The following is a 17,099-nucleotide window of genomic DNA, read 5'->3' on the forward strand; positions in this document are numbered from 1 at the left end:
TGCAAAAGAACTCCAGATGCATGTGCCATGATGTGCATCTGGCTAACATGGGACCTGGAGAACCAAACCTGGGTCCTTGTCTTCGCAGGCAAGTGCCCTAACCACTAAGCCATCTCTCCAGCCCACTCATTGTGTTTTCTGAATTTACCCTAACCCCAGAGTGATTCCTAATTTCCTATTCAGAATTCCTTTTTCTTCTTCCCAGCAAGCAATTGCTATTACCTATTTTTCCTGCCCTAACCCCTCCCCTCCCCCTCCTTACAAGTGAAAGAAGAATAAACCAGCCACAACACTGTTTTCTAGAAGGCCTTGTCTTTCAAATTTTTCATTTTCTTTTCTCTTTTTCTTTTTCTTTTTTGAAGTAGGTGTCTAGCCCAGGCTGACCTGGAATTCTGGAATTTACTATGTAGTCTCAGGGTGGCCTCCAACTCACAATGATACTTCCACCTCTGCCTCTGAGTGCTGGTGGCACACGCCTTTAATTCCAGCACTCTGGAGACAGAGGTAGGAGGATCACCCTGAGTTCAAAGCTACCCTGAGTTTACATGGTAAATCCCAGGTCAGCCTAGGGCTACAATGAGACCTTGAAACACCGAAACAAATGAAAAAACAAACCCTTAAGTTTTTGCCTACCTAAGTGTCACTTGCCTTTGATCCCAGGCCGAAGTAGAAGAATGTGTGAGTTCAAGTGCAGCCTGGGGCTACAGAGTGAGTTCAAGGTCAGCATGTAAGTTTCTTCTTAGGGGATATACTCTGGGTACACATATTTTGGTGACATAAACACTATACAGCATTCTATGAAAAGTTTGTGAGCCAGATGAATTTCAACTGGAAGCTGATGAAAATAGCAAAGTAAAATATAATTTCTGGGCCGGGCGTGATGGCGCACGCCTATAATCCTAGCACTCAGGAGGCAGAGGTAGGAGGATTGCCGTGAGTTCAAGGCCACCCTGAAACTCCATAGTGATTCCAGGTCAGCCTGGGCTGGAGTAAGACCCTACCTCGAAAAACCAAAAAAATATATATAATTTCTGGGCTGGAGAGATGGCTTAGCAGTTAAGGCACTTGCCTGCAAAGCCTAGCAACCCGGGTTTGATTCCCCAGTACCCATCTAAAGCCAGACACACAAAGTAGCACATGCATCTGGAGTTTATTTGCAACAGCTAAAGGTCCTGGCACACCTATTCTCTCTCTCTGCTGGGGAATGGTGGTGCATGCCTTTAATCCCAGCACTAGGGAGGTAGAGGTAGGAACATTTGAGGCCAGCCTGAGACTACATAGTGAATTCCAGGTCAACCTGGTCTATAAGCCTTAGAGTGAGCCCCCCACCTCAAAAAAAAAAATACATATAATTTCTCCATAAAACATAAATCTGGCATCATGTCTTAATTTAATTTAATAGTAGGTCCTCTCTGGGCTTAAGTTGAGAATGCAGTTTTTGTTTGTCTGGCTTTTATTTATTTGCTTAGGTTCTTACCACGTAGCCCAGACCTGCTCTCAAATTTGCAGTCCTCTTGCCTCAGTGTTGCAAGTAAACATTAATTCAAAATAGAAAGAAGGGCTGGAGAGATGGCTCAGCAGTTAAGACACATGCCTGCAAAGCCTAAGGGCCTGAGTTCAGTTCTCCAGTACCCACATGAAGCCAGATGCACTTGATCTGGAGTTTGTTTCAGGAGCTAGAGGTCCTGTCATACCCATTCTGTTTCTCTCCTTCTGCCATTTTCTCTCACTCTGTCTCAAATGAATAAATAATAAAAAAATAATAATTTTGATGCAAGCCCAAATGACTGGCTTTTTTTTATTTTTATTTATTTATTTGAGAGTGACAGACACAGAGAGAAAGACAGATAGAGGGAGAGAGAGAATGGGCATGCCAGGGCTTCCAGCCTCTGTAAACGAACTCCAGACGCGTGCGCCCCCTTGTGCATCTGGCTAACGTGGGACCTGGGGAACCGAGCCTCGAACCGGGGTCCTTAGGCTTCACAGGCAAGCGCTTAACCGCTAAGCCATCTCTCCAGCCCTTTTTTTTTTTTTTTTTTCGCAAGATAAGGTCTCACTTTAGTTCAGGCTGACCTGGAATTCACTATGTATCCTCAGGGTGGTCTCGAACTCATGGTGATCCTCCTACCTCTGCCCCCCAAGTGCTGGGATTAAAGACATGCACCACCACGCCTGGCTTTAAAATATTTTTTTTAAAAGAAAGACTACTGACATAATGAACCCTGTTATTTTGTATACTAACTTAAAAGTTTATATAAACATCTAAAAAATGGTCTACATCTCTAGTCATCATGGAAATGCAGATTAAAACTATGTTGAGATTCCATCTCATTCCTGTCAGATTGGCTACCATCTGGAGGACAAATGACCATAAATGCTGGCAAGGATGTGGAAAAAGAGGGACCCTTCTATACTGTTGGTGCAGTGTGGTACAGCCATTGTGGAAATCAGTGTGGAGTATACTGAGACAGCTAAAAATAGATCTACCATATGACCCAGCTATACCACCCATCTCACTACTTTAGAGATACTTGCTCAGCCATGTTTATTGCTACTCTATTCACAATAACTAGGAAATGGAACCAGCCTAGATGTACAACTGATAATGAGTGAAGAATGAAGATGTGGCACATTTAGACAATGGAGTTCTACTTAGCAGTAAAGAACAATGAAGTTATGAAATTTGCAGGAAAATGGATGGATCTGGAAAGTATTATACTTAGTGAGGTAACCCAGGCCCTGAAAGCCAAATGTCACATGTTCTTTCTCATATGTGGATCCTAGCTACAGATGATTGGACTTCTAGGTGAGTAAGAAGAAAACTCAGTAGCAGAGGATAGTCAGCTAGAAGAGATATAAAGGGAATAGAAAGGGGGGGGATCTTAATAGGATATATATATATATATATATATATATATATATATATATATATATATATATATATACACACACACACACACACACACACACACACATACACATACATACATACATACATATAAAACAGATTAATAATGGTGAAATGGCCTAAGTGAGGTCAGGGGAAGAGATTGAGGAAAGGTGGAGGGGGGCCCTAATCAAAATCTAAGAGGATATAAATAAGTCATATGGAAACCTACATTTTTGGACATTGGAACACTCAGGAGCCATAGATTGTTGCTAGAAAATTTTCAGTGCCAGAGATGGGAAACCTTCCAGTGAGGTGTTGGTCAAGGAGGTCCCTGATGACCCCAAAACATTATAGGCCATTGCTGAGGCTCTTGGTTTCCCACCAGGAATAGATGGTAAGAACCTATTGCTGAAGACTCCACATACTTGGGCTCAAGGTTACTGAGAAATCCTACTGGAGCTGAGCTGAAAACCTCCATGTAGACCAGCTGACAGAAAGTTGGAAAAAGCCATGCTGCATGCACTTTAATGGAAAAGAGAGAAATCACCAATGAAGATACTCAACAGTGGACGCTGCAAGCCTTAGATTTGGCCAGCTAGGCCAAATGAGCCAACGGGTGCAATAGTGACATGTCTGTTATGGGGGAAACCAACCGCCCTGTACTTTGACTTTGACTGGAGGCCCACTCCATGGGAGGGAATACATCCCTGATACTGAAAACCTGCAACAGGAGCAGTCATGAGCCCTAGGGGTGTAATGTCTGCTGCTATCTGGCTAAATGTATATACTATGCTCACCAGACCTCCCAGTAAGTACTTCTCTTAATGTTCATACCCATATATTAATGCTACTATCACTTTTGGTTAGAAAAGCTTCTCTTTTCAGATGACAGTGACCTTGTGCTGACTTAGAAGGCACCATGATGCTGGGAAGAAGTGACAGAGGAGTGCTCAGCACTGAAATATCTCTATCACACCTTCCAAGGCTCAGGGTCTATTGTGGAAGAGGTGGCAGAAAGAATGTAAGAGCCAAAGGAAGGGTAGGACTCCTTACAACGTGCTCCTCCAGACACAAAATGGCCTGGATATCCATGACCTCACAGTGCCTGACACTACCTATACAAGACCATCATAATTGGAGGAAAAGATGATGACATCAAAATAAAAGAGAGACTGATTGAGAGGAGGAGGGAATATGATGGAGAGTGGAATTCCAAAGGGAAAAGTGGAGGAGAGAGGGAATTACCATGGGATATTGTTTACAATTATGGAAGTTGTCAAAAAAAAAAAAAATAGGGCTAGAGAGATTGATTAATGGTTCAGACATTTGCCTGAAACAGCCTCAATCCCTCTGCAGGAAATAACTATTCTTAGCTTCTCCTGGCAAAAGAGGAAAGGTAAGTGCAAAGAGTATCAGGCACTTGCCTGTGGTTCCTGGTGAGTAGTTGGTGGACCTAAGATTTCAACTCGGGTGTTTTGACAACTAAAGCCAGATACTTGGTTCTCACCTGAAGATGCCACTTGACTGATTTCAAAAGCCCCTTCTGGCAGCACTCTGCGCCAGGCACTGCAATCCTGGGATACAGAGAAGTTTCTAATGACTTGCCTCAGAAAGTTTATAGCCCACTAGAAAGCACATAATTTGTGTCTGCATTCATGAAATAGAATTTTGGAGGTAGATAAGAGGTTTCTATATGCAAGATGCCATATTTGGTCTATGACTTCTCTAAAGGGGGTATTCAACGTTTAGACTTTGAAGGTAGGAATTTGTAATGTACACGTTTTGGGGCCCAGTTTTCCATCCATGACTATAACTATATCCTTCTTCACCCTGCTTCAGGGCTGGTGTCTGAGCTGAAGTGAGGAAATGTGACATGTTGAGTGTGTGTCTACTTCCTGGCTTCTGCTGTCCACATCCATCTCTTGCTTCACCAGTCTTGCAACCTCCTTTCTCCAGCCCTGCCACTGTTACTCCTTTGCTCAGCCCTGCCCTTCCCTTAGGTTCGATCTCCTTGGCCACATAGCCTTGCTTCTTTTAACAACTTACCTCTCTTGCTTTGGCCTATCCCTAGCACCTGTCACTCCCAAGCCATCCCTCTGCTCTCACTCCCCAGCCTTGGTCCCTCACTGCCTGCCCCCTCCTTCCCTCCCAGCCCGCCTCCTGTGTCTCCCAGCCCTGCTCTGACGTGGGAGGTGAGGGGGTGGGGGGATGGATGACTCACAGTGTTATGATGCAGCCTCACAACACACAGCCACATTCACCCTCAGACGGAGGTACAGAGCCAGAGGCAACCTCTGGCCCCCAGCAGTTGTTCCGCTTTGCAGCCTCAGTCCTCGGCCCCCAACCTTCTTTCCCCAATCCCATCCCCTTCCCCACTGAAGGAGCCGAAAGAGAAGAGAGAAGAGTGAGCAGAGAGATTGAGAGATAGAGAGAGAGATAGACGGAGATCTCTGGAGCAGACCTCAAGGTGAGGGGGCAGCCCTTCTCCAAATGAATTTTACCCCCTTTGCAAATTTCCCCTTCCTGCTGCGTGTTGCTTTCCCCTCTTTGCAAAAGCATTATTCATCCACCCTTTGTCCTCCCTTCCCCCTCCCCGCTGCCTCTGCTCCTCTCTGGGCTCCTCCATCGCTCGCCCAAGCTCTGACGATTCTCGCACTTGATTTCCCGGCAACTTTGGCTGCAGCATCAGACACCACTGCTTATTTATTTATTTATTGCTTTTTTTGCTGCTGGTGCAGACCCCCAAAGCCCGCCCTGAGAGCTGGCAGCGCTGCTAATTACTTGGACCATACCATAATGAAAATACCAGCCCAGGGGGAGGCAAAGCCTCAAAGCAGATGAGAACATCCATTGTGAGCAGGCGTCCCCCTCCCCCGCTTTATTTTTCCTGAGTGGCACGGGATTTGCACCTGGTTCCTCAAGCCTCCACTGTCAGCTGCCAGTCCCCCTCCACCCTCACCTCTTCGCTACCTCCCCCCAGTCCAGCTCCATCTCACATCAGGGAAGCGTCTTTTGGACTAGACTCACCTTTTGAGGGTTTTACCCCCCCAAGTCATTTGTCCGATTTGCTTCTCTTGATCAGAGATGGGAGAAGAAATGACCCCAACTCTCCCTTCGGCGATTTTCTGGTCTTTACAGTCTCCCCTGTGCTGGACAGGGAAGCTGGGGAGAGGGAGGGAGGTGTGACAGTCGCACGGAGGCTGGCGAAGGAGCCTTAGAAAGCCGGAGCTGGAGCTAACATCCTCCTCTGGACCCTTGAAAGTGGTTGTTTCCAGGTGGTTATGTGTTGAAGGGGAACGCACAGGCAAAGTTTAAGGCAGTGAAGTGGATTATGAACTGTAGTCTCCTCGAAAGGAGGGCCCAATGTCACCCTGAATTCAGCCCAAGGTGTCTTCTTGGGACTCAGCCAGGTGGAGAGGAACTGAAAATGAAGATGATCTCGTTCAGGGGGCTATGTGTAGATACTGCCTGGCAGCCCCTGGGGAAAATGGAAAAGTAGGGGTGCTTGTGGCCACCACAGAGGACAGGATGGGAACAGCCTTTTGGCTCTAGCAACCGGAGCCACACTGCTTCCTCTGCTCAGTGGTCTAGCACCACCGGAGCACTCCGTGGGCACCTCTGAAAGCCACCCATCATGGTAGGGGATGCCTGGGACTGAGAAGGCAGCACCTCGCCTGCTTATCAGAGCAGGCAGAGGACACCGCCCTCCTATCCTCTGCCTGCAGCACCCCAGCCACGCGGAGCAGATGCCAGCACAAGGTTCCTCATCGGAACCCAGCACTTAATTTCATCTTCAGTCACGCAGACTCACTGGTGTTTGTCCCAGCTCCTGGGAGAAGGGAGAAACATGTTCTGCCTGGTGCATGCAAGCCCAGCTTTGAAAAATAAGGAGTCTCCTTACTCCTTCCTGTGGATGGTGCTGTTAGGGTATCTCACACAGCCCAGAAGCCTGGCTTTTGGTCCAGTTGTGGGAAAATTATCTTATCTCCTAGGGCTGTATGCCTACACCTTTAACTCAGGGCTAAGGCAACAGTAAGTGAATAGTGACGAGAGGCTCAGAGGCTGAAAAGCCTGCAAGGGCTCCCTCAGGGCCAGGATGAGTAGTCAGGGATACAAGATGGGCCAACAGCCCCTTGTGAAGGAGACAAAGTCCTAACGGAGTCCCAGAATGTAGGACCCAGCTCCCGCACAGAACTGAAGCCAGGGCTGTGTACCTGCCTGCTGGTCCCCACCTCTCAGAATATGTACAGATTGTGTTGCAAATGGCAGCCATCAGAAAGAAAACAAACCCCAACTTTTAGGAGGCCCATAGCCTACTAGTGTGTTAGGGTGCGGATCCTCACAGAATTGCCAAACACAGGAGGGTTTGGCTGCTGCTACCAGGGCAGCGTCTGTGACAGCAGGCAGCTCTCGATGGAAATGGTGGAGACTGCTATTGCCCCAGGAGAGATATCAAGTCCCTGGCCATGGCATAAGAAGCCTGGAACCGCTGCCAGAGCAGAATAAGACTCCAGAGAACAGGCAGATGGTACAAGTGGAGGCTGAGGAGGGTTGGTGGTGATGGGGAACGCAGTGGTACAGGTGAGCTGAGCCTCATCTTCTCTACCCACTCAGGTGTGGCTCCTCATGAGGTCACAGCTCCCCTGATGCACGCTCCCTTCTTGTCAGGTGACTTCCATTTCTACTTGGTTCTCGTCTGGGGGGGCCCTGGCCGGGCAGCCCCCCCACACTCCTCCTGCCCTGAAACACGGCTCTAGCCAACCTGCTCCGCTGCTTCACCTGCGACCGTCTCTGTGGGGGCTGCACGGCGCCAGCCCCTCCAGCCCGTCAGGGCATCGTCCTCCAGCCCGTCATGCCCAGCTGTGACCCGGGCCCGGCCCCCGCCTGTCTGCCCACAAAGACTTTCCGCAGCTACTTGCCCCGCTGCCACCGCACTTACAGCTGCGTCCACTGTCGCGCGCACCTGGCCAAACACGATGAGCTTATTTCCAAGGTAAACACCGAAGTGGGGGCCCGCCACTGCCCTACTCCCACTGCGGGCCGACGGCAAGGCAATGGAGTGCCTGCTCTCCCTCTCATCCTAGCCGGGCTGGGGGATACCCAGTGGTCACTGTCTATCCTGTCTCCACAGTCCTTCCAAGGGAGCCATGGCCGAGCCTACCTGTTTAACTCAGTGTGAGTCTACCTCTTTCTTTGTGGGTGTGTGCTGATATGTGCAAACAACCTTAACTCTGTGGAAAAAAAAAAAAAAGTTGAGCCATGAGAAGGATCTGGTAGTTTGACTTTACCTCCCACTTTGTGAAGGGGATCAGGTCTGCAGTTTTGTGGAAAAGGCACTAGTCATTAACGGGTGGGCTGCTGAAGGCAGGGCTTCTAGTTCTTTCCAGGAAGTCCTCTGGGACTGGTTGGGGGCTGAACTGACAAAGCAACCCTACTGGGTGCTGGGTCCTTCCTGTTTCCTGAGACAGGGTCAACGTGGGTTGTGGGCCAGCTGAACAGCGTCTCCTGCTCACCGGTCTGCACTCGGTAGCTGACATTTTCTGCGAAAGCTGCAAAACCACACTAGGCTGGAAATATGTAAGTACTTGGGGACTTGTAGACAGTGCTCATACCCCCTCAACAACCCATGACCACACGCCAGGTCTTTGTACGGTCAAAGGTGGGAGGCTGGCCTCGTTGGGGTCAGTGGGGCCTGGAGGGGAGCTTTTCCCATTTCCCCTGCTTTCTTTTCCACTAGGAACAAGCATTTGAGACGAGCCAGAAGTACAAAGAAGGGAAGTACATCATTGAGATGTCACACATGGTGAAGGACAACGGCTGGGACTGAAGGGCTCAGGCAGGCTGTGCCCTTCCTCCGCATGCCCCACCCCCCTCACACCTGACCCCTGGCCCTGCAAAGCAGTCCACACCAGCATGAGTACCACCCACCCCTGAGGAAACCCGGCTCCAACCAATGTCTCCCTTCCTCTACCACAGCACCACCACGCCCCTTTGGAACAGGGGTCTGGAGTACCCCAGGGGTGGCCAAAGCTCAGGAGTGGGTAGCAGTCAGGGAAATACACAAGGGGGGTAAGGGGATGGTTGGGGGCACTGAAGACTGGAGTTTGATGGCAGAGTGTGGACTCAGGCAGATAAGACCGTAGGAGTCATCTGACCCACCTTTTCTTTTTCTTTTCTTGGAGTCTACAGGAGAAAACTTGGGTGGTGAGGCTAGTAGATCCTAGGTCACAGAACAGCAAAGGCTTGGGCTGGAGTGAAATTTTAGCCTGAACCTCAGAAGCCCAGAGTCTGACAGTGAAGTTCCCACCACTATTCATGGAAACTAGGTTGGGTGCAAGCGGATGGTTAGAAGGGGGGTAAGAAAAAAAGACAAAAACCCAAACCCCAGACTCTAAGTCAGGGACGGGGGTTTTCACACCCCTCCACCTGATTACCTTGGCACTAAAGAGGCACTTTTGAGTATGTAACCTTTGCCATTGGGTGGGGTGGGAGACGCTGTCCCAGGAACAGCCCCCGCCCCGAGCTGGCTATTGCCAGAGCCAGAAGTCTTGATGGGCGCTCTCTAAGGCTCAGCCACTGCTCCCTGGGACCCAGTCCCTTGGAGGGGAGGTGGATCATCAATGCTGCGGGACCAGTCTTTCCCGTGGCTGCCACCAGCGAAAGAAACTTTTGTATGATAAAGTGTTTGGGTCTATTTTTAATAAAAGGGGAAAAGCAACTGTGTGGCATTGTTTTAGCTTTTCTTCGTGTTCCTACCATGCATTTGACTAGCAGACGTCAGTATCTGTGGGGCACGCTGGATTTTTAGACCGCTAGAGGGCAGCAGTTGTTTGTTAAGATCCTCCAGGTTTAGGAAAAGGTAACGGAGTGTGGGGGAAGATGTATTCCAGGGCACACATCCAACACTCTCCGCGTCTTAACTATCACCAGTGAGTTCACCTTTGCCTGGCTGAAGAATAGCCAACTGGATGAAGCTTATCCCAGAATGTTCTCTTTTGTCATGTGTTAGCTTTCTAGCCTGGTTCTGGAATGTTCTTACTCAGCTCCTGGACACTTAAGGCTAAAACACAAATGATCTGAGTTGCTTCTCTGTCAGTTAACCTAAAATAAAAAAAATAAACAGTTCAAAGTTGTAGAATCGATGCCACAGTGTGACAGAAGCAACACGAGGGCAGGGATAGTGATGTGGAATCCCCACCTCTTATTTTGAAATGCCTAGCACCAGGGCAAACTGCACATATTGTAAAAATCACCCTTTGTAAGCTACATTATTTCTAGACCTATTCTCCATTCATTGATACTGCACATATTTATACAGCGACCAGTATTTGTCATACATGCTGACTTGGAGGTCTCAGGTAGTGGGAGGAAAACAATCACCAGTGCATGGTAAGGGCTCTTGACAGGAATAGAGGAAACCAACCCAGAGAAAGCCTAAGCTTGGACTTGATGAGTTGAGGAAGGTTTCACAGAAGAGACTATGATTAATGAGGAGAGCAATTTAGAACTGTTTGAGCGGCTCAAGCTAATTTGAGGAAACTACATTTACTGCAGCTGGACTAGAGGTGCAGGTGGATGGAACACTGAGGACAAACAAAACAGGCAAGACATTATATATTTGTATTATATATGATGCATATAAATATGTACACATAGAATGAATCTAGATTTCATCTCAATGGTTCTACCAGTGGTCCTAAAGAAATATGCAAACTTTTTTTTTTTTTTTAAGGTAGGGTCTCAATCTAGCCCAGGTTGACCTGGAATTCACTGTCATCTCAGAGTAGCCTCAAACTCATAGCCCTCCGCCTACCTGTCTCCCAAGTGCTGGGATTAAAGGCATGCACTACCATGCCTGGCTGGACAAACTTTTTTTTTTTTTTTTTTTGAGGTAGGGTCTCACTCTGCCCCAGGCTGACCTGGAATTCACTATGTAGTTTCAGGGTAGCCTCGAACTCATGGTGATCCTCCTACCTAGTTCTGGGTTTAAAGGCATGTGCCACCATGCCTGGCTAGACAAACTTTTTAAAAAATAATTTTTTAAACCTTCAGCTTCTGTGTTTGTGTGTATGTATGTGCCAGGGCCTCTTGCTGCTTCAAGCAAACAAACTTCATATTCATGCACCAGTTGATGCAACTGCATTTTTTTTCCAAGGCAGGGTCTCACTCTGGCCCAGGCTGACCTGGAATTAACTATGTCATCTCAGTGTGGCCTCGAACTCACGGCGCTCCCCTTACCTCTGCCTCCCAAGTGCTGGGATTAAAGGTGTGTACCACCACGCTTTTTTTTTTTTTAAACAAGAGTACCATCATCAAAGGAATGTTTGTGCCCAGAAAGAAGGTTCAAATAGTTCTAAATGACTAAAGAAATGTAAAGTTAACTAGATCATCTCCAATGCTGTTAACATCAGAATGGGGAGACCTTGTGGGCAGGCTGAAAACAACTGGAAATCACAGGTGAGGAAAGGGCAAATTTAAACTAGGAACTCCTAAGGACAGGGAACAGGGTGGGGGTGTCTGGTCCATCCTTCAGCTGCTACATACCTAGTGATCAATGCTCATGTTCTTCTCAGTATGTAGCAGGGCCCTCACCCCATCTTCCAGGCCCAGCTCCCACACCAAGGGTAGCTAGCTCCAAACTCTGCCCTGGCACAATTAGCTGCTTTCTTGAAGAAACTTCCCCAACATGCTGCTTTATTTACTGTAACAAGTTCTAAGGAAACCCCCTAGGCCCTGTGGGAAACAGAGAAATGCAAGTAGTTACTTTCAAATCCCTTGTAATCTCTCCTGGAAAAGTCATCCTGTGGGCTGGATCCTATGTAATCTCTAAGGTCAGGTCCGGTACCAGGCAGGTCTATCCTCAAGAAGCAGCATGTGATCAAGTCATGCTGAGAACTATAGGTAGAGGGACAAGGAGATGTCTTTCCATGTCCTTCAAGGTAGGAAGGAGCTAATAGGTATAGGTTATAAGGGCCATCCGGGTCTTTTTGCCCAAGGATCCATCCTTTTAGCCCTTTTCCTGAATACTTCCTTCTCAGAGGTACTCTCGGGATCTTATAATTTCCCCAAATGTCACCCACTCTCCATCCCAAAGTGCATCTATTTGGGAACACAACCCATCGTCAACATATTTATCCTTAGATATCAGAATATATCTTCATATAACCAGCAGGTGGCACCCAACACTGCCACCCCTGGGTTCAGGTCAGATCTACTAAAAAGATGGGTTCCCCCTCCAGCTCAGGGCAGCACTGTATCTAAGAGCTTTATTACCTTGGCCGAATAGTTTCAACTTTTCTGGCCCTGTTTTTTTTTTTTTTTTGGGGGGGGGGTTCCAAGGCTGAGGTCTCACTCTAGCCCAGGCTGACCTGGAACTCACTCCATGTAGTTCCAGGCTGGCCTCAAACTCACAGGGATCATCCTACCATTGGGATTAAAGGTGGGTGCCACCACAAATTTTTTTTTTTTTTAAGTTAACAAATGGATATGCTGGAACCCACCAAGAAGTTGGTAGGAATCGCGATGATGTACGCAACGTCTAGCCCATGTATGGTACACAGAAAGCGGCACCATAAATGTGAGCCATTATGAGGCCTGCTAAGATTTCCCTCTACAACCCAGGTAGCTGACTGGTGCCTGGATGGGAGAAGAGAGTGCTGAGGCGGCAGCCGGCGCTGGGTAGCACTACAAGGCCGATGCCCTTTTAACATTGCACTGCTCGTGATAGGCGCAGACAGTAGCACAATGTGAAAAGAGCTCCGGCCGGCAGCAGAGGCACGCCGGCCCCGCCCCCGCGCCCCTTCGCCCAGGCCCGGCCCGTTCAGCTCTCGGCCTTTCTTTGCTCCTATCTCCACTACAGCCTTCCGCACAGTATTATTCCTCCACTTTTCTCCACTTCTTTTTGGTCGTCGTCTTCACTCCTTTCCAGTTCGTGCTTCCCTTTCCTTGTGGTGGTAAAGCCCCATGAAGCAGCAGAAGGGATTCCTAGCCTGGCACATATTCCTCAAAGGTAGTAGGGTTTAAAAAAAAAACAAAAAAACTCTTGTCTCAGACACTGGCATAAGGTTGTTTCTCTGGATGTCTTTCTGCCAGCAATCCTTCCAGAATTGTTTGACACACACAAGACCACAGCGCTCTCTGCTCTCCCCTGTTCTAAGACACCGTAAGTTTCCATAAAGGGGCCTTACAGATCTCAAGGAAATGTAGTTACAGGCCCCAACGCAGAAGAAACTTCTCCATCTGGAGGTGCAAGCAGCTTAAACTCACCCTCCATCTCCTTTCTGAGGCCTTCAAAGCAATGAATGGATTTGGCATTAGGCAAATTGGACATTCCCTGTCTCTGCTGAATTAGGGATAAGCTTTCACGATAGTGGGGTCAGATGGTCTTCCCCTCCAGTCCTGACTCTAGTTAGGAAGTCTTCACACTCATCAAGTCCTTCCCATCCCATCCTAGGGAACCAAGCCCAGGACAATGGAGACTTGACTAAAACGCAATGCCAGGTGGTCCTGGTAGGACACTTGGATATTCAAAGGCTCGGATATTGGATATTCAAAAGTTCTAGAGTCATTCCAGCTACAGCCACTGCCCCAGAAGCCTGGTGAAGTGTGTGCATCCCAAAGCGGCAGAGGTTGAAGGGCGACTCCTCACGCATTGGAGCAGACTCTGGGAGACCTCCCCACTCACTCCACAGCCAACAGGAAAAAATGGAGGACCGACTTCCAGTTGGGAGCTCTTCCTCTGGGCTTCCCCTCCAGCCTCCTCCCACCCTCTCAGGAAGCATGAGAGGTTCTCTCCGGCTTTCCCAGGCAGAGTTTGTTCCTGTAATCTGCAAACACCAGGCTCTGCCTCACAGTTTGCACAGTTCTAATGGACGGAAACCAAGGCCCAGCTAGGGTCAGTCACCAGATCGCTCTGCTCCCTGGGTTGGGCAAGCCAACTAGGAACGAGACCAGGCCAACAGAGAGCACAGGGGCAAAGACAAGAGACTACCCATTACGCTTCACAGAAGCCAGAGGAAGATTCTTTCCTTAAGGAGTTCCCACATCGCCCCTTGGATAGCGAAGAGGGGGAAGACTGGGGCTCAGGGCTCCTTCAGAGCTCCCACCCCCCAACTCATTCCTAGGAGGGGCCCAGCGAGTCACCAGCCAGCAAGACCCCTCCCCCACCTTGGGCCTAGGAGCCATCCCCCAGCTCCTTCCAGAAGCGGGTGTAGGAACAGAGGAGGAAATGGGGGAGGGGAGGCCCTGGCTCAAGTTCTCTCAGCTCCCCCTCCTCATTGGCCACCATCTTCCGGCCCCAACCCTGCAGAGCAGCAGGGGATGGGGCCCAGCCTGTGGAAAGGAGAGAAAGGGCAGGTGGGGGGTTAGCTGGAGCAGCAGGGGCAGGGGGCTGGCTCCAACTGTCTCCTCCCGGCCCCCCCCTTACCCGCAGCCATGGCGACGGGAGGAGGAGACCTGGAGGGTCCTGAAAGCCCAGTTCGGTGAATGGGATAAGAAGGGCAGCTGGAAGTGTGGGGTGAGGGGCGCTCTCTTGACACCCAACTGTGCCCCCCACACCTCGAGGCTGGACCACACACGCGCGCGCGCGCGCGCACACAAACTCTCAGCCTTGCTCGCAGCATAACGCACCCCTTACTACGCTCCCCGGCCAGGCTGGAGCTCGGCTCCGCGTCCTCGCACCCCACAGCCAGTAACCAGCGCCAGCCTCTCACCCGAGCAACGCGTGGGTTACACCCCACAAGTTGTAGCGGTGCACAAGCCCTCCTCCTGCCCTCGAAACACACCCTCCAAGTCCCCTGCCCCCCCACGCCCTCACCAGGCCAGGGACTGGCAGATGGCCTAAGCTCAGCCGGCCCTGCACAGCCCCCCACCATCCCACCACGCCCCCCACGGGAAAATGACAGTGAAGTCACCTCGGAGAGACACGCCTGGTGCTCTCCAGGTATAGTGTTTGGAAAGGGGGGAAAAAGATAATAGAGAAGATGCCCACGAGCGGAGAATGAGGAGGGAGGGAAAGCAGGCGAGAGAAAGAGCCCAGAGCACCCCTCCCCTCGCCAAGAGAAGAAAACCGAAAGCCGGCGTTTACCCTTCTGGGAGCTGCAGATACCTACACATTGCTCTTCTCACGTTCCTCTGCCTGACACCTCTTCTTCCCGGGCTCTTTCTCTGCCTTTCCCTCCCTCTTGGCTCCCCTCCCTGGCCTCGCTCCCCTTCTCACGCCCTCTCGCGCCCCGCCAGCCCCAGTCCCCGGCCGGGCGCGGGTGCCCCGCGGACACCCTTCCGCCCGCCGGCCGAGGACCGGGACTCCCGGGCGGGCTGGCCGCGGTGCCCCGTCTCTTTGGCCGATCTGGCTCCTTCCCCCCTCGCCCCCTTTCTCCTTCCACACTCCCTGCCGTCCATCTTGAATACTTGGGATTCTTGAATGGAGTGAGCAGGATCCGCACCCCCAGGCTCCCATTGGCTGTGGGTTAACCCTTTTTGAAACGAGATCCTCCCTCCCATTGGCTGCCAGGCTCCCCTCTTCTCCCCCAACCCCCATTTTCTCCGCCTACCTACAGCCCCGCGAGGTCAGGGCGCTCCTGGACGCCCCCTCCCCCCGGCCCCTCGCCTCCTACCCCCACGCCAGGATGCCCCTGCCCGCGCCCTTCCCTCCCCCCTCCCCCCCCCCACGAGGCTGCAGGTGAAGGCAGATCCAATTCCCGCCAAGTATGGCCCCGGGGCTGGGCTGGCAGCAACCCTGCTCTTAGATGCCCCTTTTGCCGGACTTGGAGACCTCGGAAGATGTACTAGGGGCAATTTCCTGCTCATCTCCGACGCTTCGTGGACGAGAATTACTTCTGTAACGTTCGTAGCCTTATAGCATTACCCCAAGGCGATGCCAGAGCCTTCTGAACATTCGCACCCCCTGGGCTGGTCAGGAAGTTGGCAACTCCACAAAGAGGAGCTGGGTCTCTTCAGAGGAGCTAATTCCCTGAGTGCCTCAGGGCAAGACTGACCCGATCAGGAATGTACAGCATCTGGAGCTCTGTCCACTCACAAACATCCCCTTGGACCAGCCCTGCCCCCGCCTGGGTGGACAGGCTTGCCCCAGCCAGGGGCTCTGACTTGGAGGAGCCCAGAGTCTCCACTATAAAGGGTAGCAAGCTTTAAAGAGGGCGATGTCTCAGGTTGAGAGTGAGGTAGCTTGGTTGTAGGCCCAGATCTGCCCGTAACAAGCATGCCACCCGTCACAGCCCTTCTCTGGGGCCCCAGTTTCCTCTTTCGCCCACAGTGGACCAGGAGCAGGGCTGTCCTATAAATTTCTATTTAAGATGGAAATGCTTCTATATGTTCGTCATCCAAGGTAATAACCACTAGACACGTGGAGCTATTGAGCATTTGAAATGGGGGTAGAGTGAAGAATTGGCTGGTTTTTGTTGTTGTTGTTTGTTTGTTTGATATACTTTATTGTGTGTGTGTGTGTGTGTGTGTGTGTGTGTGTGTGCGCGCGCGCGCGCGCGCGCGCATATGAAGAACAGAAAATAACCTCAGGGGTCATCCTGAGGCACATAGTCCACTTCCTTTGAGACAGGGTCTCTTTGTCCTGGAACTAAATAATTAGGTTAGACTGGCTGGTGAGCAAACCCCACTGAACCTCATCTCTGTCTTCCCAGGTCTGAGATTACAAGCATCAGCCACCACACCCAGCATTTGGGCAATTTTTATGAGGCAACACGCATATATATTCATACAAAATAAAGTACCAGTATAAAAGCCAGTTCCTCACTATAGCTACATTTCAACTACTGAGGACTGAGCTCAGATTTTCATGCTTTTGATGCACTTTCCTGACTCATACACACACACACACACACACACACACATATACACAAAATATGGGCATGCCAGGGGTTCTTGCAAATGAACTCCAGATGCACTTGCCACTTCGAGCATCTGGCTTTATGGGGGTACTGGGGAATCAAACCTGAGCCATCAGGTTTTACAAGCAAGTACTTTTAACCACTGAGCCATCTCCCCAGCCCAAGAGTACCTTTTTTTTCCGAGGTAGCATCTCGCTCTAGCTCAGAGTGACCTGGATTTCACTATGTAGTCTCAGGGTGGCCTCAAACTCACAGCAATCCTCCTACCTCTGCCTTCCAAGTACTGGGATTAAAGGCATGCACCTTAATGCCCAGCCCCAGAGATACTTGATAATGGCTTATGGTTAAAG

At 50.2% G+C, this 17,099-nt stretch overlaps 1 protein-coding gene across 3 annotated transcripts; it reads left to right on the plus strand.

Annotated features, from left to right (window-relative positions):
- Positions 1–5,131: 5,131 nt before the first annotated feature.
- On the plus strand, positions 5,132–9,702 carry Ypel4 (yippee like 4). Of its 3 annotated transcripts, none has more exons than XM_045141851.1 (5): positions 5,132–5,163; positions 7,559–7,883; positions 8,022–8,065; positions 8,359–8,467; positions 8,628–9,702. In XM_045141851.1, the coding sequence occupies exons 2-5, from the start codon at positions 7,743–7,745 to the stop codon at positions 8,715–8,717; spliced, it is 384 nt and encodes a 127-aa protein (XP_044997786.1). In that variant the 5' UTR covers positions 5,132–5,163; positions 7,559–7,742; the 3' UTR covers positions 8,718–9,702. The 3 variants fall into 3 exon arrangements, with proteins under 3 accessions (XP_044997786.1, XP_004667781.1, XP_044997785.1); XM_004667724.2 differs by lacking the exon at positions 5,132–5,163 and adding an exon at positions 5,171–5,357; XM_045141850.1 differs by lacking the exon at positions 5,132–5,163 and adding an exon at positions 7,300–7,471.
- The last annotated feature ends 7,397 nt before the right edge of the window (positions 9,703–17,099 follow it).

Source organism: Jaculus jaculus, chromosome 1 (genome assembly GCF_020740685.1).
Source record: "Jaculus jaculus isolate mJacJac1 chromosome 1, mJacJac1.mat.Y.cur, whole genome shotgun sequence".
Classification (NCBI taxonomy): domain Eukaryota; kingdom Metazoa; phylum Chordata; class Mammalia; order Rodentia; family Dipodidae; genus Jaculus; species Jaculus jaculus.

Coding starts and splice junctions, on each gene's coding strand:
- Ypel4 (XM_045141851.1), top strand. CDS start 7,743: ATGCCCAGCTGTGACCCGGGCCCGGCCCCCGCCTGTCTGCCCACAAAG. Junction 7,884..8,021: donor ACGATGAGCTTATTTCCAAG/GTAAACACCGAA, acceptor CTGTCTCCACAG/TCCTTCCAAGGGAGCCATGG. Junction 8,066..8,358: donor GCCTACCTGTTTAACTCAGT/GTGAGTCTACCT, acceptor TTCCTGAGACAG/GGTCAACGTGGGTTGTGGGC.